This window comes from Citrus sinensis, chromosome 1 (genome assembly GCF_022201045.2).
Source record: "Citrus sinensis cultivar Valencia sweet orange chromosome 1, DVS_A1.0, whole genome shotgun sequence".
Taxonomy (NCBI): Eukaryota; Viridiplantae; Streptophyta; class Magnoliopsida; order Sapindales; family Rutaceae; genus Citrus; species Citrus sinensis.
In genome coordinates, this window is record NC_068556.1 from 20298563 (window position 1) to 20312695 (window position 14133).

Consider the following 14133-nt stretch of genomic DNA (forward strand, 5'->3'; position numbering starts at 1 on the left):
CCAAGCATGCACATAACAACCCAAAAATCATAAAAAGGTAAAAAGACGTGAAAGGCCTGAAAAGGGATAGCCAATAGCCATAAAAGATACGCCACGTGGTAGCTAAGGTACTCCATATATAAAGGTGTCCATATTTTATTCTCTTAAGTTATTCATTCACTCATAAACACTCACACTCTACAAAATAAGATTTCTTCAACCTTGAACCTCGACTTACAGAGGGTTGGCAAGCGCTATTTACCATAAAAAAAACTTGAGTTGCTAACTTGAGCGTCGGACTGTGAACGCTAGGGTACCCCGGCTTCACCTCTAACCTCTATTTCACTATTTTGCAGGCGTGAAGCTCGTTTCGAATGCCATTTTTCTTGGTTCAAACCTTTCACCATTGTTACCACTTCCACATCCCTTCTTACCTCCTCCGAATTCAAAAATATCTCACACAATAAACCAGTGAGGTACTTTGTTTCCCCTAAAAATACAAATTCATTATTCTAGATAGGTTTACCTTTTTCTACCCCCCAAACTCTGTCTAAAACAACATATATTCTTTTTATATTTAAATCATCAAATTAATCAAGGATTTTAATGGTCACAATTTAAATTAAAGAGAGAGAGAGAGACTTGGGTACTCAGGACCTTTCCATGAGGATACAGATTTGAGTTAATTCATTAAATAATCAAGATAGAAAAATAAAAAATATAACAGAGATGAATTTTAAGTTCAATTACGATGTTCCACTATAAGCAATCAAATATATTTATAATTAATACGGGAAAATAATCAAAACTCTCCTCTTGTTCACAAAATTAATTAGTTATTCTCTCGTACCTGAACATTAAAATATGAAGAATTCTAGCTCTAATTTTGAAGTAAAATTTTGAATAATAATGCCATGCATTAATACTATAATTAAACATGAATTGTATAAAATAAAACATAAATTGTGTAAATAAAATATAAGACTTGTAAAAAGAAAATTAAAACAAGTAAATCAACATTATAGTAGTAAATTGATGTATTATTTGTAAACAAAACAAAAAATATAGATACAACTATTAAGTGTAAAATAAAACATAAATAATATAAATAAAAAAAGAAAGCAAGTAAATTAACATATGAGTGGCAAGTTGGTATATCAATCATAAACAATACAAAAACTTATAAATATAACATAAAATTTGTAAATCAATAATTATTATAAAACAAAACATAAAATAAGTAAATGAAATATAAGATTTGTAAATGACAGATAAAATAAGTAAGTTATCATAGGAATGGTAAATTGGTGTATTAATGGTAAACAAAATGAAGACTAACAAATATAACATAAAATTTGTAAATTAACATTAAGTGTAAAATAAAACATAAATTATATAAATAAAACGTAAGACTTATAAATGGAAGGTAAAACAAGTAGGTTAATACAAAAGTTATTGAAAAAAAAATTAGAAACGTAAATTAAAATATCATTATAATAATGATTATCGTTATATATTTACTGATTTTATTTCTAAATTAAGCAATGATAGTTTGGGGTTTATATAATACATGTGATGATTTATGTGAAATTTTATTAAAGATAAAATTTATTCTCAAAATTAAATTTTGAAAATCGTTTCATATTTTTCAAAGTTGCTTGTAAGATAAGCGATTTTGCATCATTCCAAACCTCTTGGACAACAACTCGAAATGACTTTTAAGTACAAGTAAGAAGGAAATATTGAAACAACATGAAGTATGTACAAAACTGAAAATTAAATCTAATTTTATTGATTTATCATATATATCTAGTAATATAAAAATATATATGTATGTGTTTATATATGGGGGCGGATCAGGAACCCTTGAAAATTACAAATATTATGATAGAAAATAAAAAATTATAAACATCCTATGATAAATATAGAATTTATGGTTAAACCAATTTAATAAAACTTATTCTAATTATTTTCAATATAATTATTTTATTTTCAATTGACAGGTTAATTTTTTCTTTACTTAATTAAGTTAAAAGAATAAACTAATTTTATTTAATTAAAATTTAATATGAATTTATAAATTTTAAACTAATTTTATAAGTATTTATTTATTTATTTATCATTTTAAAACACTAACTTACTACTCTTATATTAATTTAATTATTTTAGAACACCTCATTTTAATGGAGATTAATTAGGTTACGTTTGGTTATTAGGCCACGAACCTGAGACTACATAGACATGAAAGACCATGCACCCAAGTCTTCGTAAGATGGCTGGTGTGAAATTGTCTCTATATTTATTTTAACAAATCGGGTTACGTATTTCGACAAAAAATTGAGACCTATAATCAATGAGACAAATAATAATAATAATAATAAAAACAGTTTGAAAGTAACCTTATTTTATATATTTTTACCTCCCTATATTAGTAGACAAAATCACAAATCAGTAGGAAAATTGCCCGGCCTCACAAGAAATTCTTGTCTCATCCTTTACATGGATTCAAGCCAACAGAAACCCACACACCAAAACTAACAAAACAGAAAAGTACAAAGTTAAAATTTTTTCTTTTCTGAATAAATAATTAAAGACCGAACCAGGTGAAATTATCCACAAAACATGATAATCGCGAGGAAAGTGCTAGAAATGATCTCTTATAGAATTTGATACACTGTTCAAATGAATGCTTTAATTTATTAAAAATAAACGTATATAAAAAGTGATCTTGACGAAAGCAAGTCTGTATAACGCTCATTAGAGCAGCTAATTAATACTGCACTGCTATTCAAGAACAGTGGTCAATCAATACTGGTTGTTGCCGTTAATTTGACGTAAAAATTATATAACGGTTACAACCGCTAACGTGTAATGTGAACTTCAAATGAGAAAATTAAGAATAATTAAAGTCAAGAAAAAAAAATTCCATCTATAAAATATTTTTACAGTTATCAGTATTGGTACCTGAGATCAGTTAATCAGATTGCTGAAACTCCATATGAACTTGCTGTAGTGTTGTGACCCCAACATTTGAAATTACAATTTAAGAGATGGAGACACTTTGTCCCACTCCATTATCATCATGAAATGACAAGGCTGTAGATGGGGCTGTGATTTTGTAATCCCATTCACGGTCTTAGCAACCTAATTCATTCACATGCACGTTACTGGAGTCTCCTAAAGTGCAATCTCAAAGATCCTTTCAGGCGGAGAATGGTGGATCAACAAATCAAGATCCGACCAAACCCTTGAAGCGAGCATAGGACATAATAAACACGAATGTCACTGCACAAAATATTGCTGTGAAGATGACCACCTACCATTAGGGGAAAAAAATCATTCAGTTATCCAAAAGGAAACTTCACTCCAAAATCAGAAGCAAATATGATCAGCTTGAAAACTTTACGCACCCATTTAAACATGTATCCATGGTTTTCATTCCAAGTGTACGGGATATTCATGCCAAATATTCCAGCCACCAAAGAGTAGATGGATAATGAGACGGTTCCTGAACTTAGAAAGAGTTCTAACTGCAGCACAAAAGTGAGACAGGATAAGAATTCAAATGTGATATAAATGCTGTAGAAAGGAAAAAAGAAAACCAGACACAAATGTTAAAAAAAAAAAGAAGAAAAAAGAAACCAGCAGCAATAATGATATCATATGTAATATGGAGAAGATTAAAGCACCTGAATGAGCTGATTTCGATGATTATCCAGCTGCAAAAACGGATATTTAATGTTTAATCGGATTTCAAAAAGAAAAAAAAACAGCACAGGCTTAAAAATGGGGTCAATAAGTTGCAAGCTTTCAATTTCAAAGTTGGCTACCTGAATATTAATGTAATCCTCGGTGTCATCAATATACTCTCGCAGCTGCAAAATTCACATTAAGCAATCAGACAAAATAAGTTCGCACAACAAAGAATGTAAATTATGTCTTTCATCTAAAGAATGTAAATTATGTCTTTCATCTATCATATATATGATCTCTGAACCAGATATTTATGGTTCATTAAGCCTAAGTGCGCCAGCGGCAGGCTTGGAGTTCAGGGAATATTTCCTAAGCTTTTCGGTTCATTAGTAAGTGAGGGGAATTCCAAAAGGGACTAATTTTGTCTGTCAATAGTTCACATTATGAAGAATTTGAAAAACAAATGACAAATAAGAATAAAGGAATCAATTCCTGAGTTCATCAGACATCCGGTGCTTGCAAAAAGGGTTTGACCTGTTCTGATGTTTGGCAATGGGTATATGAATAACGAAAATAACGAAAACAACCAAAACCAATTTAGATTTTATCCTCTAGCTGTCTGAAATGCATCAAAGATTCTTATGAGTTGATGGAATCTGACAAATTAAATATTAGGGTTTTAACATAAAACTGTTTACATATTACCCATCGCATAAAATTTTCTTTTAATCTGTGTAATCATTACAAAGATATAAGTAGCAAAGATGAGATGTGATCATTAGATTACATGCCCCCCTACAAATAACATTCGGAATATAATGCACACAATGTAAATTATTAGGTTTTGTAATACATAGAAATGAATCTTTTTACCACATTATGAGACAAGAACATTAGAAAACCATACTGATAGGGAATCTGACTCGACTAGTTGAATATCCTAGAAGTCTAAGCATATTGACTTATACAAAGACCCTTCTACCTAAGAGAAAACTTTAAAATGGTCCTTAAACTTTTAGCCAAAACCTCGTACATTGAATATGAAATCAAAATTTTAAACGCACAGGTGCTAAATGATCTACTTTACTTCATGTACCTGACATATATGGGACAACTGAAATGAAATTAAACACCCACATAATAACTCAAAATTTGGTTACAAGACTTGCACTAGATAATTCACTTCCAACTGAACTTCAAAATAATTTGAAATCCACTCAAAATAAATCGTCACTTCTTGCAAATTATTAGTAGCATGCATTATTCATCACACTTCATATGTTATTGTACACAATATTTGTGCCCCATGTTAGCAAGCTAAATGCAGCATATAGACAAATATACATCTAAAATAACACAAGACAGACTAAGAGCCAAAATGATATACTGAAGAAAAACAAAGAAAGAAAGTACGTACTGTTGACAATTTATTCAATGTGCTATCAATTTGCATAAAGTAAGCCTGCAATATAGATTGTTTACCAATTTAGAATTTCTGACTTGATAGCATTTTTTGGGATCTGATAACATGACAAATGTGAATGAAATTAATGTTATAACCTCTAGTAACATTTCAAGCTCCTCAACATCATTCTCATCTCCTCGAATTGTTGCCAAACTGGCTCTACTTGCTCTGGATATCTTTGAGCCTATGGTAGGGGAAGCAGGAAACCAATTAGCAGCACCTGAACCGCTAACAGGTGATGCGCCGGCCATCTTTCTTGACAGGTACAGGTCAGCCATATCATCATCATCATCAAGCAACTGTTCAAGTTCATCCCTCACCTACAATAAGCGATGGCCAGAAGATTACTTAGCCTATTAGCAAAGTTTTCGTGGATTAAGATAACATGAGCTTAATAATGGGAATGATTCTACTCTAGGTGTAAAAGAAGATGTGCTGATTATATATGAATGCTTTCCACTGCATGAGATAAAGTAATCTTAGCAATGGACTTTCCAAAAAGTGGGATCACTGGATCAATGCAGCCACAACAAAGAGAATAAAATATGTTGCATAGCCTGACATATTCAGTATATGATTTCTGTGTTAATAGGATGAAATTCATAAATTTCCAATAAAGAAACATATCTCTGTAGATAGCATGATTTCTAAATAGTCATGAATAGATAAAAAGGATTTAATATTACACTTCCAGACGTTTTGGACATCACAAGGCACAATACATATACCTTTTGAACACGAGCAGTCAACCTAGTCATTGCACTCTTCAATTTACGAACCCTGTCCAAATTACGGCTACTAATCTGCAATGTTGGAGTAAGCCACACACAGTTATGAAAAAGTAGAAAACAAGAAGCCAGAAAGCAAACAAGGATGGACAGCTTCACTCAACTGCGAAACACACACACACACATCAACGTAAACAATTTTTTTTCCACCACAGAAATTACCATTTAGACAGGTTGAGCACAGTAACAGAGTAAACCCAAAAGTGGAAGCAAAATATTCAGGGCAATTACAAAAATGACAAGTAAAATGAATGTAAAATTTATGGAAAAAGTAAAAGAAAGATATGAAACTCTGGCATAACCAAAACTGCAACAAGCCTTGAATAATTTCCCTATCACAATCCTAGCAAACAGGCAGCTGTCTGAAAGAGGACCATTCTCTAGATTTAAATACACGAGAGTTAAGAGGACTTAGTCAGACAACTCCAAGAAAAAATTACCATGGTATTATGAGTATCCAACACAGACACTCTTCATATAACACAGTAAAGAAACATATTCAACTAGCATCCACCACAAAGACACTCTTCATATAATCAGTTTAGGGTTTCATAAACCATCACCGTATGATCAAAATATGACTCCTTGAACCAGAAAATAAACATAAAAGAAAGAAATCATCAGGGGTAATCTCTCTAAATAGAATCTCCAAGGAGCTCTACCAAAAACAATATTCTTAATTTTACACCATTGAAACAAACAACTTTTGTACCCGAACACACACAAAGAGATTGAGCGATATTCTCAAATGTCAAACGTGCAGCTGGTTAAGCATGAAACTTTTCCATAAGCAAGCTGTGGAATAATGAATATAACACATTTCTATACAATTTCTAGAGACACTTTGAAATTTCAATACTTCAATAAGGCTCTATCTAAGAATCGAAATTAAATTAAAAAGGCATTAGTCTTCTAAATGTTTCTTGCAAAAACTCGTATTTCAACAGACAGATTTCTATGACATGTCATGATTCAACAGAAAACAACAAAGCAAATAGATGATATGCGAACAAGCAGCAACATGCACAAAATCTTTACCCCAAGATAAACCTGTAAGTCTACACTGACAGCAGAAACTTATCATCGTAGTAAGAAAAAGGTAAAGAGTGCACACCTTGGAAGTAAGCTCGTCCAGGGCAGGATAAGCAGCAGTCTCTAGTTCTGTAGTTCGCGCAGCAAGAAAACTACAAATGGCCTCCAAAGCTACCTCGAGGGCTCGGAATTCAAATGGAGACTCTGCATAGCATATTAAACGATTAGAAATTCCAAATGATGCTAACATCTGTGGAAAAGAAGGGGCTTACTAATATGCCAAGTACAACCAAATAATGTTCTTGTTGTTTTTATGCACTAAAACAATTTGTAATAATTAAGAATGTGTCATACCATCTTCTTCACCCGCATCAACATCATTCCCTCCTGTATACTCTTTCCCATCTCCCAGACTATCGCGAATGGCATTTACAGGAGTCAATCGCCTTTGAAGTTCCGCAACAACAGGGATTACATGTTCATCCAAAGGATCTCGAAGCAACACCTATTATATAACAAAATCAATCATCACAGTCTGCCCAAAGTGGCCCATGCTCACACTTGCATGTTCTTTTCCACACCAGAACTTTATATTAAAAGCAAACACTAAACATGTTAGAAAAGATTAAATAATAATTTTGATTAAGTAATAATGTTAACAAAAATAGTTATGAATTAGAATTCCCTGAAAGCAATACAAAGGTAAAAAACATATCTGCTTAGAATTTGTACTTGAAAAAAAGAATTGAGGAATTATTTAATACTAAAAGAAGCACTCTTATGCAGTAATAAAGATTGATGAATCCCAAATTTGCCAAAAGAAATAAATACAATAATAATAATTACCTCTTCAGAAGTAATAATTGCCTTGATGTGCTGCAAATGCATAAAACAATCATCATTATTCGATTGAAAACTTATAATAAACTAACAGGGTTGGGGGGGGGGGATAAAAAGCAAAACGAAATTGAAAAAAATAAATAACCTCCAAGTTCAAAACAATAGCTTGTTCACGTCCAAGAATAGTGGAGGGATAGGAAAGCAAGGGATCGAGAATGCGGAGATCACGCGCGTGGATTTGGACACGGTGCATGATAGCGTGCTTGTCTACATCCAAAACGGTGCTGTTTCCGGCGGCGTCGAGCAGTATCCAGCTCCGAGATGACCGCGTTTTCTTCTTCGTTGCTGCCGCCGCCGCCTGGGGTTCCGCCGCCGGCACCACGTACCCGTCTCGCGCCATCTCTCTTCTTAACCATCACCTTTCAGAATCACATCCCCAGCCCCAGCGTTAAAGACGACACCGAGAATCCTCCTCCGTTTAATAATCCTTCCTTTTTTTTTCTTTTAAAAAATATTACTTATAATGTAATTTTGTTTAAAATCACTCGTGAGATTGATATAGAGTGCGGACGCGACCTCGAATTTCTTTTACGGTTGCTTACGTGTTGGAATATGATTGGTTGTAAAATAAGCGAAACTCGAAATAGATTTGGGAGGGTCTTCCTCTTACGTGGGACATATATTTTTTTACCGTGTTGGCCCTATTGTTGACCGACACGTGTTACCTGTTCTGCGACGACAGCGACGTGACACAAAGTCGATTTTGTCAAGTACAAACGTTATGGCCATGCACGCCAGAAGGGCAAAATTGAATTTGAATAATCGGTTGAAGATTTTTAGAGGCGAACCTGGGGATGGGTGGGTTTTATTTCAAGGCGTCTGCGTTACGTAATTATGGGAACGGTGTTCCTCAAAGTCAAATTTGATATGATTAAAAACTTTTTTATCATTGGATTTATGAAATCGTATAAATAAGACGGACGAAGGAGATTATGTTCACAACCTAAATTAATTTTTAGGTGGGTTTATATTAAAAATAAAATCCATATTAATTTTTAGGACGTTAAAATATGCAATTAGATTCATTATACTCTAAACCCACAAACATGATTTTTAGTTAAGTTTTAATACACCTTTATATTAAAACATTATAATTCAACATTAGATGCGCGGCACCAAGCCAACATATAAATGATCCGATTTGTAATGTTGGTAATTTTATAGAGTGCAATTATACACTTAAACTTTTATAACGCTTAGTAAATGAAAGTAATACTTAAATTTTTTAAATGCTTAGGGCCAGTTTGGTAATGCTACAACTTTTAAAATAACTATTGTTAGCTGTACTGTAGAAATAATCAACTGTGAAAAGAATCAGTTAAGTATTTGGTAAATTTTATTTTCAAAAGTACTGTAAATTTTGAAAGCAATTATGGATGTTTGGTAAATCTTATTGTTAAACTGATGTAAGAAAATAAATGGCTAAAATGTACGTAATGTTGGATGAAAAGGGTGATGAATATTATAATATTATAATAAAAATTACATTGAATATGCATGAAAAGGGTGATGAATCACTTATTGTTATTGAATATGGTGATGGAACACGTACTGGATCTTGCTTTGTTGTACTAGAGAAGTTTTGATATAACACAAAATATGAAAAAATAGGGTAAACGAAAGGTATGCGTTAATTATAATAAAAAATTATTAAAATATTAATTTTATTTCTAATTTAAATAAGGATCATTTCGGATTTAAGTAATAATTGTAAGGATATTTATGGAATTATATTAAAGGATAAAATTGATTCTCAAAATCAGAATTTAAAAATTAATCATTTCCTACTTTTCAAAATCAGCTGTAGGAGGAGCTGATTCTGGCAAAAGTGATTTTGATTTTTTCTTACCAAACACTAAAATTAGCTTTTAGATTTTTAAAATTACTTTTAACCCTTCAAAAAACAATCCCAAACGGAACCTTAGTAAGTGAAGTTGACCTTGTGGGATAATTATAAGTAACATCATGTGATAGTACTGCAGACATAATACGATATTTCATCTACTAAATTATTAATAATCTTCATTTTGCATGTTACGAATTGATAAATTAATATTGTCAACAAGAGTAACAAAAGTTTTACTCTGCATAATATAACAGTAGTGCTACAAATACAAACACACGTAATTTTTGGCTACGCCACTACTATCCAACCGTTCATTGACAACGAAGAAAATGCAAACAAGCTCTTCTTTATTAAATTCGTTTTAATTCTAACGGGCAAAATTAAAGGCTACCGCTATCTTCTTATTGCTTCTCTAATTTCAGTATAAAGGCAATTAACAAGATCTCTCGAGAATATAACTAATAAGCACTTCTTTAAAATAATTTTCTTGGCAACCAATTAGGTCAAAACTAATACTACTAGAATATATTATTGGTATGATGAGATTTGAGTTGAGAATTACAAAACAATGGCATATTTATCAAAGCGTTCAACTGAAATTTGTTTGTTTCCTTTATAAAACTAAGGACGGTGCTATCTAGCGTGTCTTTGACTTAATAGATTGAAGAAAATGATTAAAGCATGACACCCGCTCGTTTACAAATTTTTCCGAACATCATATGATTATACAACTACGTAAATTCAGTAAGCTATCACATGAACCCAACCAATCCCACTTGTAAGTTTGCATTCAATTGTATTTCAAAAGTAACGGTGACGTCAACTTGTAAATTCATATTTGGTTTGAGATTGTGGACACGTGGACTCGAGGGCTGAAGATGTGGCTATTGATCAGATTTTGCCTCCCTCCTAAGAAAGGACAAAGGCGCATTGCCACAGACTTGAGTCATTTCCCATGTCATTCTCTACTATTTAAATTGATCTGATTTCAACCAACCTTGGATGCATGCATAATCTAGAAAGATCAAACCCTCCAAAAAAAGTTTGAAAAAAGACAAAGTTTTATGGGTTCAGTATGTCTTTCACCAGTCCCATCAAGTCATCAACAACATGCAGGCAGGTATCAACTGAAAATAAGATCAAAAACATTTGTCCTTTGCAAAGAAATGAAGAATGCATACTTGTACGAACACTGTAACTTCCTTTTCCGAACTCAATGCTATGGTTGCTAAGAAGAGGATAAACAAGAACCTGAACATCCATCTTGATCTAATAGTTAAAAAAGTGAATGCAGAATGCTTGTTGATGACTGAAGAAAAACACATGAACTCATTTACATGGAAGGAAAAATAATCGCAATCAATCTTCACACTCGCATCACAAAATTGAAAAATTGTATGGAAAAATGAATCTATCCAAGACAAGGTAAGCCTATTATGGCAAGAGATAATTAGGCATCATCACACTTGAGGGGACTATACAAGGGGTTTTGCTCTTTTCTGACAGCTAAAATCTACACAAAATTCCTAATTAACCCTGAACTGCCAAGGTTTGCAAATGATCTATGAAAACTTCCAAACTCAAATCATCGGTAAATATGACATCTGACCCTTCTTTGTACATTGAGTCTTGAGTAACAGAAGGATTCAACTTAGCAAGAAGAAATCTTGCCTGACTACCATGCTGGTCACACTTTATAATCTTAGGTGCAGGAATGCGTTCAGCCACCAATTGCTCTGCATCAGTCTCTGGAGCTTCCAACAGCTTTCTCAAATTCTCATGGTTTGGATCTTTATCATAACCATGCTTCTTCCACTGAGCAATCTTGGACCCATAATGAATAACGACATGGAAGTAAGAATCAAAGAGTAATATAACATCTGGAGAGATTGAACGAACATCAAGGAGGACCGGAACAGGAGGCCCATCAAAAGAATACTGAAAAAGTGTAGGCTGGATCATGATAAGAGAACCCACTACACCTTCACGGTTCAGCATCAGCCTGAAGAAGGCAGTCTCATCAGGAGTACAGTTGAACACATCGATAAACTGGGACCTCCTTAAATAGAACATAAATTGAGGATATAGAGAGAAGTTGGAGGATAGGCGAAAGGAAGATGGATCTTCCGGCACATAGTCCCCGAACTTGGATGTGAAACGAATAAGTGTGTCATCTAGCCATCTTACTACATCTCGGGAATAACATGTCTCTGCTCGGTGGATAGCAAGTCTGGCCATTATTGCAGCTGCTGCTTCTTGGTCGAAACCAGCAGCTATTTCGGGTGACTGTTTCCCAACCCATCTTCTGGCAGCAGTTGTCACCCTTTTCCGGATATTCATGTTTCCATGACGATAACGTGTAATAAACTGAATGAAAAATGCAGATCCAGGTTGAGCTTTCTGCTCATCACTCACCTGGAAGAAGAAGGCAATACATGTTTTACTAGCGAGTGTATTCAACTTCCACATATAAGTCCCACCTTCCCCTGTCTCACTGTCACTGACTAAATTGTTCTTTTTCTTAAGAGACACACAGGGACCAAGGGCTCCGCAAATTTTTATATCTCTGGTGGCGACTACCTCAATAGTTGCATCAAAATACATCTTCAAATTGCCCTCCTCATCATGACCAAAAATATGCCGCATACATTTTCTAAATTGATCTGATTCAAATGTCTCCCCAATCATGATGAATCCACCTGACCTCTCAACAGGAACTTTTAGCTCAGCAACACCAACTTGATCAAGAGAACAAGCAAACAAATCAAGAACAATAGATGACTTAATTAATCTATCAGACAATTGCTTGTAAAACGCACAAGACTTTCTGTAATAAGGTGCGTGACCATTCATTAGGTCTCCATGATTCCTGATAGCTTTACTGAATTCCGTGTCTACAATAATCCCTGGGCCCATTGTTGCAGGGCCTGAAGTAAAGACCATGATCCGGGAGCCTGTATTCACTGAGCATCCTTCCAAAAGACCAACTGCAGCTGATATTGCTGCTCCTGTGCACCTTTGAGGACGATGTCCGGGTGTTCTTTGCGTCAAAGAATTTATCTCTTCAATTGCAGTAGTAACGTTGAATTCACATTCGGACACAGGTAACAAAAATCCCTGCTTTTGAATAACTGGTGTCTTTCCTAGTTGCTGCTGCTTTGCGCAACGAATTCCCATCAAATGCTGGATCTGAGACATTAAAAGTAAGCACAAACTTGAATATGTAATCCTAAGAAACTATCAATTACCAACTGTTTGTATTCAACTTAACATATCTGTCCAAAACCCCAACAGCCAAATTAACCCATCACGAATACCTATCCATTACCAGTATTAAACACAATGCCGGGTATATTTAACATTGAGGTGCTGCAAATTTAACAAACACTATGAAGCAGAAGCACAATAATTACATAACATACCCATTATTTGTTACTAGTTGTACATTTTACATCAAATCTCACACTGTTCAAATAATAGACCAACAACAAGTATAATTTTTTTTAAAAAAAGTCCGATACCTGCTCTGAAGAGAGCTCGCGTCCACCGTGAAAAACTAGAACTCGACAACACTCCGAGAATCCAAGATCATGAACATAGACCATTGAATCGAAAACAACTAAACCGACCAGGGCATTTTCCGGTAGCTGCTCCATAACACGCAACAGCTCATGCTTAACCGCCCTTATCTCGGACTCCTCCATGCAACCATCAACAACAAACACAAACGCGGGCCCTAACACGCCACCGCCGCCACTCGACACAGACGAAAATGACGCCATAGAAGAAAACGACTTGGCGGAGCCTAAAGTGTTAGGCAAGTGATCGTGGGCGGCGGCATACTCGACGGAGGAGTAGGTTGGGAAGAGCTCGGCGGGTAGGTTGGTTTCGGCGATGGAGGAGTAAGAGCGTGGGAAAGGGTTCTTGCCGTAGCAGAAAGGGCAAGTCCAGATGCGGGAGGCGTAGTCGACGCGGCCGTAAGGGTTTAAAACGGCGCCGCATTTGGAGCAGATCAGTGGGTCGTAAGGGAGGACAGGGATTTCGGAGGATTGCATTAAGGGGGTGTGGAGGAGGCTGAGTGGGATGATGAGGGAAACGGCGTCGGACTTGGTTGAGGGCCATGAGTTCCAGGACCAGCGGAGGCCCTCGATGGCTTCGAGTTCGGTGAAATCCATTTTGATGGATTTGGAGAAAATTCTTTTGAGGTTAGGTGGTGATGAGTGATGTGAGTAACATGATATACAGGGAAAGGGAATCTTGCATTGTTGTCGTAGAGATGAAGAAAAAGGAAAGAGAAAAGAAAAAGCATAATGGGTAAGGGTTAGGGTTTGTTTGGGGTTTTTGATGGAAAATTAATTTGGATTGTTAATTTGAGGACAATGAGAGCCAACGGTCAACCTTGGTCAATGGACCTAAGTGTAAGAATAGGA

The 14133-nt window shown here is 34.6% G+C and overlaps 2 protein-coding genes across 3 annotated transcripts; both read right to left on the reverse strand.

The window, feature by feature from the left end:
- Positions 1 to 2780: 2780 nt before the first annotated feature.
- On the reverse strand, positions 2781 to 8305 carry LOC102614983 (magnesium transporter MRS2-I). 2 transcript variants are annotated; one of them, XM_006489447.4, is made up of 11 exons: positions 7943 to 8304; positions 7804 to 7833; positions 7312 to 7462; positions 7040 to 7161; positions 5866 to 5940; positions 5233 to 5457; positions 5090 to 5134; positions 3810 to 3854; positions 3669 to 3698; positions 3390 to 3509; positions 2781 to 3295 (listed from the first exon to the last, which is right to left on the reverse strand). In XM_006489447.4, exons 1-11 carry the CDS (start codon positions 8195 to 8197, stop codon positions 3209 to 3211), a joined length of 1185 nt encoding a protein of 394 aa, XP_006489510.2. In that variant the 5' UTR covers positions 8198 to 8304; the 3' UTR covers positions 2781 to 3208. The 2 variants fall into 2 exon arrangements, with proteins under 2 accessions (XP_006489510.2, XP_024947909.2); XM_025092141.2 differs by lacking the exon at positions 5090 to 5134 and having other exon boundaries at positions 7943 to 8305.
- Positions 8306 to 11080: 2775 nt separating this feature from the next.
- On the reverse strand, positions 11081 to 14029 carry LOC102614305 (protein transport protein SEC23). Its single transcript, XM_006489446.4, has 2 exons — positions 13225 to 14029; positions 11081 to 12892 (listed from the first exon to the last, which is right to left on the reverse strand). The coding sequence occupies exons 1-2, from the start codon at positions 13876 to 13878 to the stop codon at positions 11234 to 11236; spliced, it is 2313 nt and encodes a 770-aa protein (XP_006489509.2). The 5' UTR covers positions 13879 to 14029; the 3' UTR covers positions 11081 to 11233.
- Between the last annotated feature and the right edge of the window lie 104 nt (positions 14030 to 14133).